Below are 15100 nucleotides of genomic sequence, written 5' to 3'. Positions count from 1 at the left end.
AGCTATGTTTTTCTCATTGATTATATTACTGGTAGGGAATTCCCTTCGTGGCTCAGCAGTTAACGAATCCTACTAGGATCCATGAGGATGCGGGTTTGATCCCTGGCCTTGCTCAGTAGGTTAAAGGATCCGGCATTGCATGAGCTGTGGTGTAGGTCACAGATGCGGCTCGGATCCAGTGTTGCTGTGGCTGTGGCATAGGCCAGCAGCTGTAGCTCTAATTCTACCCCTAGCCTGGGAACCTCCATATGCCGCGGGTGCAGGCCTAAAAAGCAACACACACACACACACACACACACAGAGTACTGGTAGAGAAGAAGATTGCTTTGTACAATTAAAGTCAAAAGTTTTTTTTTTTTTACCGAAACCAATTACAGTTTGATTATAATTAATTTATGCCTAATTTAATAAATCTTGCAATGGGTCTTGAGCTATATAAAGTTGAGGCTAATAAAGTCAATCTTCCATATCCATAGGTTCCAAATCCTCAGATTCAATCAACCATGGATCAAAAATATTAGAAAAAAAATTCCAGAAAGTTACAAAAAGCAAAACTTGAATTTGCCAAAAGCTGACCACTGTTTATGTAACATTTACATTGCATTTGATATTATAAGTAATCTGGAGTTGAGTTAAAGTATATGGAAATTGTACATAGATTATATGCAAACACTACAGAATTTTATATAAGGAACTTGAGCACCTTCAGATTTTGGTTTCCTTTGAGAGGTGGTTCCTGGAACCAGTTCCCCCCCAACACCCCCATGGACAACTGTAATGACATTTGATGATAATTTTGCATTTTTTAATAGAAATAATTGAGTCACTAAAACTTGAACTCTCTTATAATCTTATTTTTCTAGTTAAATCTTTGCATGCATGTCTCAAATTATAATGGAAAGAAGTTTAGTATTTTCTATGTAAACCTTAACTAAATACAAGGTTAACATTTAGAATGTTGTCATTATCTGTTCCAATTAAATATGTGTATTGTTAAAGCTCTATAGAAAGTTTTTTAATCACAAAATTTGAAGCTTTAGTATAACTAGAACGCAATAATTAGCTACTCAACAATAATTTAAAATGAATAATTATAATACAGTTGCTGGGAATAAAACATATGAGTATGACTGACTTTTTTTTTATCATTTTTCCTTCAGTCTATTGTCTGTGCTGGAATGATGATATGGAATTTTGTTAAAGAAAAAAATTTTGTTGGACAAATTTTGGTGTTTGTTTTATTGTACAGCTCCCTCTATAGCACTTACCTATGGACAGGTAAGTGGGATCATGAAGAGAAATTTAAGTTCCCCTCTTCTCCATCAATGGCCCCAGCATCTTGTGATCTGTTTGAGGTCTAGTAGTTCAGGCTTAGGATATTTGCTTGGGCAGTGACACCCACCAACACAGAGAGCCTGCAAAGTTGTGTTCTGTTTCCTGATCACTCTGTTTCTACCTTGGCTCAGGTAGTTTCCAGTCACATAGCCTTTTCCTTGGGGCCTTGGGATCTAGGCCACAGTCAGCACAGCTTCCCTTTGGAGATACCAAGGGGGCAGGCACTGAAGGCAGGGAGGGCAAGGAAGGAATGCGCAGAGGAGGAAGAGGCATGTAAGGTGTGTCCCAGAGCTCACTATTAGAATCCAACTGAACTGAATGAAAAATTCTGGCAGTGCCTTAACCAAATGACTTAACTTTTGCAGTCTTAAGTTTCCCTGTCTATAAGCCTGGATTATCACTTTACAGAGTTGTTTTGAGAATTAAATGAAATACGAGTGTTTATGCTTGGTACTCAGTAGGAATAATACAAATGGAACTGTATTATTAAATAGAGGGAAAAGTGGTAATATGAAAACAAGAAAAATAAGGGAATAAAAGGCTACCCAGTAAGAAGACATTTTTTCCATTGTGGCTCAGCAGGTTAAGTACCTGACATAGTATGCATGAGGATGCAGTTTTGGTCCCTGGCCTCACTCAGTGGGTTAAGGATCCAGCATTGCCACAAACTGCGGAGTAGGTCACAGATGAAGCTCAGTTCCAGTGTTGCTGTGGCTGTGGCATAGGTCAGCAGCTGCAGCTCCAATTTGATCCCTAGCCCGGGAACTTCCATATGCTGCAGGTACAGGTGTAAAAAGAGAGAGAGAAAAAAAAAAAGGATATGTTAATAGGAGACTACCCAGTAAGAAGACATTTTTTTTTTTTTCTTTTTTAGGGCCACACCTGCGGCATATGGAGGTTCCCAGGCTAGGGGTCAAATTGGAGCTGTAGCTGCTGGCCTGCACCACAGCCACAGCAACTCAGGATCTGAGCCACATCTGCAACCTATACCACAGCTCACAGCAACACCGGATCCTTAACCCACTAAGCAGGGCCAGGGATCGAACCCTCGTCCTCGTGGATACTAGTCGGGTTCGTTAACCACTGAGCCATGACAGGAATTCCAAGAAAACATTTTTCATTTCAATTGGCTCCAAAAAGTATGTTCAAAATGTTTTAGCAAACTGCTTTTTTGAAGAAACACAATCATTTATTTGGATGTGTACACTCTAGTATGTTTGTGAAACATTAAGTCTGGTTGATTTGTATTTATACCACAAATGCAAACCTATAAAAATGGCACATAAAAGGAAATTGTAGAATGGTAGCACTAGTTGTAGCCACTATTAGGACGCAGGTGTCAGGAAGTGGCTGAGAGAGAGAGGCCTTTGATTTCATGCCTTCAGGATCAAAAGCAGGACCCATCTAAGGCAACAACCTTTTGAAGTGAAGCAACAGTGTGATGAAGGAGGAATTAGAGAATGAATTCAGTGCAAATAGGAGAAGATGTGTGCTTTTTAAAAACAAGGACACCTTGCATAGCATGAGTTTTCATGAGATGTCCAGTTAAAAGAGCCTAAAGACTTTATTCCTAAATACAGATCAACCAACTTGATCTCTAATACTTAGGTTAGTTAAAGCTAAACTGGTAATGAGAATAAGACAGCAGTAAGTAGATCAATGTCAGAAAGCCCCAAGTTTCTCTAAATCCTACCAAGCATGCATACTAAAAGCCTTCCAAAGAAGCTGTTCCAAATTCCCTGACCCCGGTGAAGGTGCCCCTTAACCTTGAGATTATTGATATAACAGAAATGTAGACCTAAAATGTCATTTTAAGTCATCCTTTCAGCCATCTGCAATTTTACTCATTTGCAAACTATCTTCATAAATTCTGCCATAGCTGCATACCACTTGTTCTTTTTTTTTCCACTTAAAATTGACTCACTTTTTTTTTACTTTAATAAATTTAGCCTTATCTCAGTAAAATCCCAGGTTTCATGTATTAGTTAAAAAATTTTCAAGCACAGGTTTTTGGGTTTTTTTTTTTTTTTTCCTTTTTAGGGCCACGGGTGTGGCATATGGACATCCCCAGGCTAGGGGTCAAATCAGAGCGACAGCTGCTACCTACACCACAGCCACAGCAATGTCAGATCCGAGCTGCATCTTCGACCTATACCACTTATCGCAAGGCTGGATTCTTAACCCACTGAGCGAGGCCAGGGATTGAACCCGAATCCTCATGGATACTAGTCAGGTTCTTAACCCGCTGAGCCACAACTGGAATTCCTCAAGCACCTGTTAAGATAAACACATAATTGGTGGGAAAATGGTCACCCTTATGCCACCTATAGTCTTCACACTTTTGGAAACACTAGTCTAATTTAAGACTTTTATTTTGTGAAGAGTTTTAACTGATTCAGGCAAGAGCTCTCACAGCTTCATCAGTGAGAGGTGCAGGCTTAGATTGGGCCTGTTCTTCTATGTCACTATTTTCATAAGGCAGGAATGGAATGATAAACATTATAAGGAGTACCCTCACTTCTGTAACACAGTTGGCATTCTTTTGTGATTGGTTACTTGTTTCCTTGGACTCTGAAAACCTGAACTTAAGTAATGTGTGGGTCCCTCATAAAGAAAAACAAGTCTAAAGGATCTCTGTTGATTTGTATTATTTTTAGCACAGTGTAACAATCTGTATATATAATCTTAAATCTAGGTATGAATGCCTTAAATACTGTTAATATATAATTTTAAAAGGAAAGCAAATCCACCAATTAACAAAACTACAAATTTAGTAATTAGCACCATTAATTGACATGACAGAGAATCTTATTTTGCTAATCTGAATCACAGCTTGAAATGTAAAATGGAACTCAAAACTCACTTCTCCAGGTAGGGTTTTTTAGGTTGGCCTGCCTTTACTCTGATGCATGGGTTTATGACCTGGTTATCTTACTGCTTTTCTCTCTTCAAACTACCACAGTACATTCATTTGGACTGTGTGTTGTGATGTCATTTGGCCTTCACTTAACTCAAGTTTCATATAAAACCAGATATAAGCCCTGAAATAATGAGACTGTACTCTGGTTATATAAGATGGCCATTGAGATGATTCTTATTGCAAATATACCAAAAAGACTTAACATTTCTCCTTAAAATTCCAGACGCCTAGGTGTGCACAGATCTGAGTTTCAGAAACAGAGCTGAAGGACTTACCGTCTGTCAGAAGGCTGGGTTTCTAGTTTTGCTCTGCCCTCTGCTGGCTGTGCGGCTTGTGCCACTCCTTTTTGTTTACAAATCTATAAAATGAAAGCGTTCATTTAAAACAGGGGTTCCTTCCAACCCTAAAGTTCTGTTTCTACAGCTACGTAGAATTTATTACATAAGATGTTATTTCTATAAATAACTGGGTATAATGCACAAGAAAAGCTCAAGAATTCTGAAACATTTGTTTTTGTATTAAGCTTATATTTTTGCTAAGGTACATCATTGAGATTTGGAGAAGTTTCTAAAAAGAAAACCTGTTAAGAACTGCCTATACTTTCTTACATCAGCAGAGTGGGGTGTTCTATTTTTGGAATTGTTCTGTATCTAGTTTAAAAAATTCTTTTCCCAAATATACTTTGATTACAAACACATCAGTCAAAAGAACAAAGTGATGTGGGCTTTAAAAAAAAATCCTCACGTATAAAACAAGAAGATTGAATAAAGAAACAATATAGGAGAGAAAACATAAATTGCTCTGAATTAAGAAAACTTGCTTCAAAATATTGGGGAAAGTATTTATTTAGAAGAATAAATTCTAGGGCAAGAAAAATAAGACTACTATTGAAAAAGGCTTGTTAAAGTTTCATGAAGTCTGAGCAACATCAGGAGTAATTACCTATCTTTCAATCTCTATTTCTTATTCTTAGGCCTTCTAGCAATTTCTTTGTTTCTTTTGAAAAAGAGAGAAGGGGTACAAATTCCTGTTGGAATCATCATAATATCTGGCTGGGGGTAAGTTGGTGGTTTTCTTTTTTTTTTTGTCTTTTTGCTCGCGGCATGTGGAGATTCCCAGGCTAGGGGTCCAATCGGAGCTATAGCCCCCGGCCTACACCAGAGCCACAGCAACGCAGGATCCAAGCTGCGTCTGCAACCTACACCACAGCTTACCCACTGAGCAAGGCCAGGGACCGAACCCGCCACCTCATGTTTCCTAGTTGGATTCGTTAACCACTGTGCCACAACAGAAACTCCCGGTTTTCTGTTTGCTTATATGTTCCCACATACACAGTTACTATCCATCCTCTTTTTTTTCCCTCCTCTCTCTCTAAACCCTTGTTATTACAGAATTCCTGCTCTCCTTGTTGGTGTTCTTTTGATAACTGGAAAACATAATGGAGAAAGCATTGACTCAGCCTTCTTTTATGGAAAAGAGCAGGTGAGAAGAGTTTATTGATGGTTCTGTTCTTGAGAACATCTCTTTCTAGCTTTTGAATGTGTTTTGCTCTACGCACATTAAAACTAATTTGGAAAATCTGTTCCAGCTTATCACACTGGTGATCCTATGTCACTTTAAGTCGCACCTCAAAATGTGGTAAAGGTTTACATGTCTATAAAAAAAGGAAAATGAAATCACAAAATAAGAGATTACATGTCTCAGTCTGTTTTCAGCTGAGGACTTCCAAATGTTTGAAACTTATGGGGTTTCTTAAACATACTTTTGAACTATTAGAGGAAAAAGTGATTAATTGAAAGCCACTTAATAATTTAGCAGTAATAATCAAAGCCAAGTTCTTGACTTACAGTTTTAGAAAACTTTCTTCTAAAGTTTTTGTTTAGAAAAAAAGCTTCTAGGGAAAGAGTATGATTGAAAAGTTATTTAGTAGGAGGCTTGTGGGATCTGCTGAATTAGAATTTCCCAAGGATGTGTATGTGTTGTTTTTTTTTTTTTTAAGAATTGTAGTTGACTTACAAATTACAGTAATTTCAGGTGTACAACATAGTGATTCTATATTTTTATAGATTATATTCCATTTAAAATTATTAAAAAATAATGGCCGTATTTCCCTATGCTGTACAATATATCCTTATTGTTTCTCTATTTTATACAGAGCAGCTGTGTCCCTTCAGCCCATCTCCCTGCCTTGCCCCTCTCAAAAATGTAGTTTTTTAAACTTCCTAGAATTGGTTTTGATTTCTCACCCTTTTTCTTCTGTTTTGTAATTTTGAATTTTATTGGATTATTTTGAGAATAAATAAGATTACACATAAATTTAGACTAGTGCTGGCATATAGTTAGTACTCAGTAAGTATTAGCTATCATTATTTATTTTTAGTATTATCATGATAACAGAGTCTTTAGTTGAAGTACACTCGAACTATGTATTAAAGCAAGCAAAGTTTTTGACATAAAGAAAAAGTTTAAAGGCAATCATTTAGATTACTTGTGGAGGAAAGCAGTGACATGATGTATAATGAAAGAAGCATCTAGAAATGTCATTTGATTATAAGCAAACCCTAATTTCTTTGCAAGTAATTTATATTTCTTCCAAACCTTCCTTTTTGTTTGTTTGTTTTGTTTTTTTGTTTTGTTTTTTAAAAGAACCACTGTTGTAAAGCATTTATAGCTACGGAGATAATGTATTTTCCACCAAAAAAGTGCCCTTAACCTAGCATACTAAGATTATCAAGCTGAGACTGTGAAAAGTGGCCTAAAATCTCTTTGCAACATTGGCAGATGATCATCACAGCAGTCACCCTATTCTGCAGCATTGTCATAGCCGGCATATCACTCATGTGTATGAACCGCACCTCGCAAGCAGGACGCTATGAAGGTTTTGGCCAGTCTCAAGACCACAAAGCACCAGAGCCTGGGAACACTGCTTTTGAGGAGAGTCCAGCGCCGATAGATGAACCCAAACCTTTTACAAGTTCTATCCCAGAAACAAGTATGATTCTTAAATATAACAAAATTCTTACATGCCTGTATAGCATGTATCCTAAATGTTTTGTTTAAGGGAACTTCCTTGAACTCTCTTGAATATCACAGGTATTTGTGAAATGAAGAACGAATCATAATAATAGAAAGAGCTTGCAAGTTCATTCATTAGATAATTTATAAATCTTTTGTGAGGATAAACTTTTGTTAAACCCTAAAACTTTCTCTGACCTGACAGTTTAGAAAAAAGTAACAACTGAAGGAAGGCCCTTTCTAGGAAACTAAGCACCTCCCATTTGTCAATTTAACAATGTTGCATCAGGCAAAAACCATCATAAAATGAAGTGAAGAGGCTTGATGAAGCAGGGTCAGTGGTGTAGGTTAGGAGTTAGCAATCCACAGTCAGCAGGCTAAATCTGGTCCACTACCAGTTTTTGTATGGCCCAAGAGACAAGAATAGCCTTTATATTTTTGAAGTGTTGAAGAAAAAAATTTTAAAGATTTAAAATGTTTTGAATACTAAAAAAAACATTTTGTGATATTTGAAAGTCATGTGAAATTTAAATTTCAGTGTCCATCACATGTTATTGGAACATAGCCATGCTCATTTCTTTATGTATTGTTTATGGCTGCTTCCATGCTATATTATAGGTAGACTTGAGCTATTCAACAAAGACCCAGTTGATTGCAAAGCCTAAAATATTTATCATCTGGCCCTTTATAGAAAATGTTTGGCAATCCTTGGTATAAGTGAAAATATGACCCTAACCAGTGACTTTATTAATAAGTGTTAACAGTTGTTACAAGGTTTGCTTTGGTCCATGAAGGGGACTCAGCAATAGAGTATGCATTTTGGAGTCGTTGGTGCATGCAGATTTCATAAACATAAACCATTGGGCCAGGAGGTGTAAATGATGGCACATATTTTGTTTATAGAGTTTATGGAGGAGAGAGATAGATGACTAATCTTAAAACTATTCGTTGTAAACATCAGTGAGTAAAGAATGAGCAAAAAGAAAGATTTAAAAAACATTTACACTATCTTTATCTTAAAAGGATGAAAATCCCACATATCTTACCATCTTACATTTCTTTCCTTCTTTTCTCCCTTCCTTTGTCCCAAACTGGAAATAGGTAGCAGGGGGGTTAAAAACAGGGATCTGGAGCCAGACTGCCTGGGTTCAAACCCTGACCGCACAATTTACTATTACTGGATCTTGGACAGGTTCCCTGTGCCTTGGTTTCCATATCTGATGCTGGTAATACCTACAGTGTAGGACTGTAGGGATCTCACTACCTAAGACTGTAGTGCAGGTTGCCAACTAATGATTTACATTAACTCTGCTTCAATCAGGCCTCTTTCATTCATTTTATTGAAGGAATTTTATTTATGGTGCTTGCTAATTTCTTTGTTAGATCCTTTGTGACTATATCATCAGAATTTCATTCTTGTGAATCCTCTCGACCATTTTCTCTTTTAAAATGGAAGCTTGGGAGTTTCCGTTGTGGCTCAGTGGTAATGAACCTGACTAGTACCTGTGAGGATGTAGGTCTGATCCCTGGCCTCACCCAGTCGGTTAAGGATTCAGTGTTGCCATGTGCTGTGGTGTAGGTTGCAGACGCGGCTGAGATCTGGCATTGCTATGGCTGTGGCGTAGGCTGGCAAATGCAGCTGGGAACTTCCGTATGCCTCAGGTGTGGCCCTAAAAAGCAAAAGAATAAAAAAATAAAATAAAGTGGAAGGTCATGGATTATGTGTATGTTTTCACTAAAACTTTAAAAGCCACTTTTCACTAAAACTTTAAAAGCCACTTTTCCTAAGAACAGAGTACTTTCTGATCATGCCCAGCATCCTTTGCTTCCTCACTTTCTTTGTGGACTCCTATATTTAACCTATAAACCCATCTACTGTATATCTTTGGACAGGGCTCAAAGACTACCACTTCAGGCTGGCTCTCTATGTCTTCTGCAAATGTTTTACAACCGGCCACAAAAGGCCCACAATGTGTGTGGGTTGTCCTAAACTAAGTGTCAAGCCCAGAGACTTTTGCTGCTCTGTCTTTACCTGTCCTTTAAAAATAGCAAATAAACAGTGTCCTAGATGTTCTGTAATCCTGTCACAGTCATCACCAGCAGGAAAACTAGCCATCTTTAGTATAAATGAATGGAGAGCCAGAAGACAGCTATTGTTTATCTCCATAGGAAACCTTCTGCAATGTTTTTACTTCCTTCTCTTATCTCACTGCTTTATAATTGTTTTTTAAGTTATCAGTATAACCTACTAGATGGTAAGTGCTGAGTGAGTTACCCATCATTATCATTATATAGCTCAGCACCTAGCATGGTGTCAGGCATCCTATATATGTTTAGTAATATTTAAGTGGATGGATGGGTTGATAAGATACACCCTGATTTTCTGAAGCTACCCTGAAAATTGCCGTGGTAAAGTACTTGTTTATTTGCCTTATCATCCATGTTCCTAGGAAGAAGGTTTTTAAACCTGTTTGGTTATTTTCCTCCTCCAAAGCTTGCTCTCTTCTGTTTTGATAGTAGTATTAACACATAAGACGTCTAGCCTGGCCTCCCCAAATCTCAGTAATCCAAAATAGTTCACTCACCTCTGCCTCTCAATATATATTTGTCAGAGACACATGATTTACACATAAATGTGTAATTATAATTGAAAGGAAAATTAACCTATTTTAATATGAGATCAAAGGTTCAGTTAATAAAAGAAAAGGCCGTATGATCTCTCTTATATGTGGAATATTAAAAACAAAACAAAAAAGAAGCTCATAGATACTAATAACAAGACTGGAAGATTGGTGATTGCCAGAGGTGGGAAGTAGAGGGTAGGAGAAATGGGTGAAGGAGTTCAAAGGGTAAAATGAAAAAAAAAACAATAAATAATAATAAATAAGCATAGTGTATTACTGAGCTACATACATACATAAATGAGAAGGCTAATGGGTTACTTACATATACTTACATGTGAAGGGGAAAACTGCCATGTCAAGGGACACCATGTTCATATACATGTAAAATGTTTTAAAGGACACTACATGCAGTTCTGTGACTATACAGAGGTAAAGTTACAGCTCCATAGCAGGTGTCTCAGTGTGACTTCTATAAACCAATCCACTTATAAAGCAGCAAGAGATTTTTAGCAGTATATATTTAAAAATAAAAAAGAATACAACTGCCTTTACTGCATCCTCTAAACTAGTAGGAGACATGTTCTTGAAAGAAGTGAGTTTTGAGCTAAACTTACAGGAGAGGGTTTGGATGAATTCCATGTCGGACTTGGCCTAAGCACCTAAATAAGCATGGGGTTTGCAGAGGACACTAAAAAATTGTCCTGAAAGAAGGGCCTTTATTAAATAGTGGGAGTGGCTGGATAGGGAGAGAGGAGCCAAGTTCTAGAGAGCTTTCAAATTCAGGCTAAGGAGTTTGAATGAACTGCAGTAAGCAACAGAGCATTTTGCATGTTTTTTAGGAGTGATGAAATCAAGTCTGTATTTTAGGAAAATGTTCAAATTCTTTTTTCCCAAAGCATAGTGGAAACTAATGAAACAGCATGGATAAAAATATTTTCCTTAAGAAGAAACAAACGAATGAAAAACAAACAAAAACATTTTCCTTGTCTCTTGCAAAGAAAAGACAATATGTAAAGGATCTGATTCTTTGCCGCCCTTTAAATGTTAACATCTGTATATAAGTACATCTGAATCACTTTTGATAGATAGTGAAAATATGAAAATATTTTCATTGAGGCTGTATGGAAAATGAGTTTAGGGTTTGGGGGCCTTTTTGGTTTGGGTTTGTTTTATTTGGCATCTCTTTGTCCTTCTGTTGTGGTTGGACTCTACCCTCACGTGTTATTTTATTTATATAGGTTGCTGCTCCTGCTCCATGGGCAATGGTGAGTTATGCTGCCCATCTACAGAGCCAGTAGCAAACATAAGCACCAGTGGGCCTGTGACTCCTTCATTTGAGAAAAGTAAGTGCCTCTGGGCTCTGAGGATGGGCATTAGGAATGAAAGATTCTTTATGCTTATACCTTCAAAGAGCTCTACACAGAATTTCTATAGAAGCTGGAACACATTCTCAAATAAGATGGAGGAAAGTACAGAGTACAGTAAGCATGCAGAGAAAGGATACTTATTTTGTTAATTAAAGTTTTTATGAAATAGTAATCAGCAGTATCTCTCTCTCTGTCTCTCTGTCTCTCTGTCTCTCTGTCTCTCTCTCTCTCTCTCTCTCTCTCACACACACACACACACACAAATATGCATGTGTAGAGATTTTCCAATAAATTTAACCTGAGTGATAATTCTAAGAAATTTGCCTTAGGGCCATTTTTTAGAGGGAGGGCTCTTTTTGTTTTAGAAGCTGAGACTTTACCCCTACTCCATTCCACCAGGACCAGGACTAAATAATTAGTGCTTAAATACATCTTGAACCTGTATTTTTTTTTTTTTTTTGCTTTTTAGGGCCACACCCATGGCATATGGAGGTTCCTGGGCTAGGGGTGTAATCGGAGCTACAGCTGCCAGACTACGCCAGAGCCACAGCAACTTATGCCGAGTCACGTCTGCAATTTACTCCACAGCACACGGCAACGCCGGATCCTTAACCCACTGAGTGAGGCCAGGGATCGAACCTGCAACCTCATGGTTCCTAATTGGATTCGTTTCTACAACAGGAACTCCAGAACCTATATACTTTAAATATGCCCTTTCTTATAAAATAATATTTTAAAATAATAACCTTTTGGCATATAAAGAGACTGAAGCACATTTGTGGTCTGAAAGTTATTTAAAACAACTGACCACATTTATGTGTAATTGCAGTATTCCTTTATTATGTTGATTATGCTTATTTTTAATCAAAAGTAGAATGTGAAACCCTAAAAAGTCCTCTTTACGATGGACCATTTGTCAACTGTATTGTACTGTTGTTGATGTTTTTATATAAGAAATGTGAGGATTATAAGAAATGATATATGCAAATCACTTAGCACAGTTAGTGGTGTAGAAACTAGATACTTATTAAATATAAAACTTTACAAAATGGAAAAAAATAAAATAAAATGTGGTGTATCCATCCAGTGGATTCTGCCATAAGAAGTACTGATACACCCTACAACGCAGATAAATGTGAAACATTATATGAAACATTATGCTAAGTCAAAGAAGCCAGTCACAAAAGGCTACATATTACATGATTCCATTTATAAAAACAGAAATCTATAAAGAGAGAAAATAGATTAGTGATTGACTTGGGCCAGCAGAGAGGAGATGGGAGCTAATGAATACAGCTTTCTTTGGGGAATGATTAAAAATATTCTAAAATCAATTATGGTGATGGTTGTACAATTCTATCAATGTACAAAAATTTCAAATTGTACACTATAAATTGGTGATTTGTTATGTGAATCATACCTCAATAAAGCTACTATATTTAAAAAAATAGTAGTAGCAGTAGTAGTAGTTTTTATTATTCAGTGGGGTTTATACTTGGCTGCTATTTGCTGCCTAAGAATGAAACTTAAATGGTAGAATCCACGTTTCCTTAGAAACAAGTAAAAATACATCAGATGTTGGGCCTTCACTGACTTTCAATAGGAAACCCCTCTTGGCTTTCAGTTACATGTGTTTTGAGTTTCATTTGTGTGCCCCTTTTCTAAAGCTAATATTTCTTTACATCAGAATTCCCAAAGCTTCCCTGCTTACTTTTTTCTCCCTACACAATAGACCTAAAAATAAAGTCCATTAACAAATTCAAAGTGCTTTGATTCAACAACTTTTTTTGCCTCCCCAAATAACGTTACAATTTGCTTATATGCCGTTTCTCCATTAATAAGGATGATTCCTGGAAAATCTTCAAATTATAAGGGCTTCTTAGATTTTCTGATAGTATTTTACAAAAATTATATAGAATGAGAGCCATCATCTATGGACTTCATCTGCTCACATCATTTAGTATCATTCCTAAGCTTGAAATAAAGTTTAGAGGAAATCAAACCATGGACAAATGAGGATTTTTAGAGTTTAACAATATAAAATTCCTTATCCCCAAAACACTGCCACAGCACAAAGGCAAAATAAATATTGCAATGTGTAAAAAAGGCAAATTAAATATAATAAAATTTTTATCATTTTTATAATATTTGTATATAATATTTTAAGACCAGATTTATTATATGTACAGCTAGAATTTTTCTACACCAAGATATGTACAAATAATTGTTATAAAACAGGATCCTGCTACAGAGACAGTCTGGTGGCCTGCTTTCTTTTTGCTTTTTATCTCCTTTTATTGTGAACTTTCACCCATGCCATAAGCTATTATGCAGACCATGTCTAATGGTTGTATATGTTCTTTGTTAGCTTGAGGGTAGAGCTGTAAAGTGTTTTTTAATCCCTTTTTGTAATAAAAATGTATGTTAGACTAGCATCTATTTTGTAAAAAAGTTTTCCCCTGCTTTTGATGCCGCAGGTACAATGGAGCTGAAGTGGGAGAGTAAAGATTTCTTGTGAAAGCCCCCTCACCCTCTTTTAGGCCAGAGAAGAGTCACACTTGTGATTTGGACTTAGTTTCATATGTGAACAGAACAAAGTGTGTAAATGTTTTTTATGTGGTTACTTAAAAATCTTTTCTAAGGCAAATATTAAACTATTTAATGAAAGGCAAGTCGTAGTAGGAAATCTGTTTAGCTATTAGCCAAAATAGGGTATTTGTGACCCAAGGTGTAGCCTTGAAATTTGAGTTAACTAATTTAGCTTTAAAAAACTGTGTGTGTGTGTTACATTGTTGAATAGTGTAGACAGGAACTATTGTATGCTACTTGATTTTTGTTTTGTTTTTTGGATAAAAACACTCTACAAGCAGAACTCTTCGAAAACAACATGAAGGAGCCTTCCTCAGACTTCATCTAAAATAATATACTGATTCTGGGCTGAATGTGCATATGCAGTGGTTTGTTTAGGAAGTCATTATGAATTTAAAATGCATTCAAATAAAAAGCTCTGATTACAAATTGTTGTACTTACTGTTTTATAGATGAACATTGTGTGAGTCGCTGTAACTCCCAGAGCTGCATATTAGCCCAGGAAGAAGAGCTGTATCTACAGACTGGAGACCAGCAACTGACACGACATGTGTTGCTGTGTTTACTTCTCATCATTGGCCTGTTTGCTGTAAATGTTTCTTCTGATTTTGTTTGGGGGCCATTTCTTTAAATGTTTGGCAAAGGGTTTTTTTTGTCAGCATCTTGGAGAAACTTAGTTGCTATTTCCCAGGGGGTGGCAGCTAGGCCATCTGAATTCTAATCTTGAGCTAAACGATTTAGGGGGAAAAAAGAATGAATAATTCACATTACTTTGTTGCCTAAGTGTTCTAATACCTTATTTTGCTTAGAATATTTACTTATCCTACACTTTGAACTTAGAATTTGGTAAAACCTGGTATCTCCATGATGTGTACGATCTCTTACTCCTAGCATATTTCTTGACTGACTATAGTGGGTAAATCCCTACATGGTCTCTCAGAAGATAGTCCTCAGGTAAATTTGTAAAAATAATTTTACCTTAGGAAAATAACATAACCACTTCAGATAATGGATACTTACAAAGTAGAGAAAAGAGAAAAATATGCATCATACTCCTGCCTTTTTAATACATTTTTCATGGCTCTAATGATACATACAGATCTATATCCTGCTTTGTGACTAGTGTCAAACATTTTCATGTTGCTACAAAGTGTTTATAAATGTTACTTTAAATGCCTCCTCAATAAACCAAAGATATGCGTTATAATTTACTCAACCACTTCTTATGAATTGTTTCTAATGCATTAGAA

The 15100-nt window shown here is 36.5% G+C and overlaps 1 protein-coding gene across 4 annotated transcripts in view; it reads left to right on the top strand.

The window, feature by feature from the left end:
* GPR155 (G protein-coupled receptor 155) overlaps positions 1–15100 on the top strand; it is a 44489-nt gene that overhangs the window by 18697 nt on the left and 10692 nt on the right. For all 4 annotated transcript variants that reach the window (XM_047772914.1, XM_047772915.1, XM_047772918.1 and 1 more), the window contains 6 exons: positions 1161–1278; positions 5229–5313; positions 5647–5737; positions 7037–7247; positions 11133–11237; positions 14303–14439. In XM_047772914.1, coding sequence (XP_047628870.1) covers positions 1161–1278; positions 5229–5313; positions 5647–5737; positions 7037–7247; positions 11133–11237; positions 14303–14439 — 747 coding nt within the window. The remainder of the gene's footprint in view (positions 1–1160; positions 1279–5228; positions 5314–5646; positions 5738–7036; positions 7248–11132; positions 11238–14302; positions 14440–15100) is intronic.

The sequence above is a fragment of the Phacochoerus africanus genome, chromosome 3 (assembly GCF_016906955.1).
Source record: "Phacochoerus africanus isolate WHEZ1 chromosome 3, ROS_Pafr_v1, whole genome shotgun sequence".
Classification (NCBI taxonomy): domain Eukaryota; kingdom Metazoa; phylum Chordata; class Mammalia; order Artiodactyla; family Suidae; genus Phacochoerus; species Phacochoerus africanus.
Note: the sequence above shows the minus strand (reverse complement) of the source record. Positions and strands in the feature narration are given on the sequence as shown.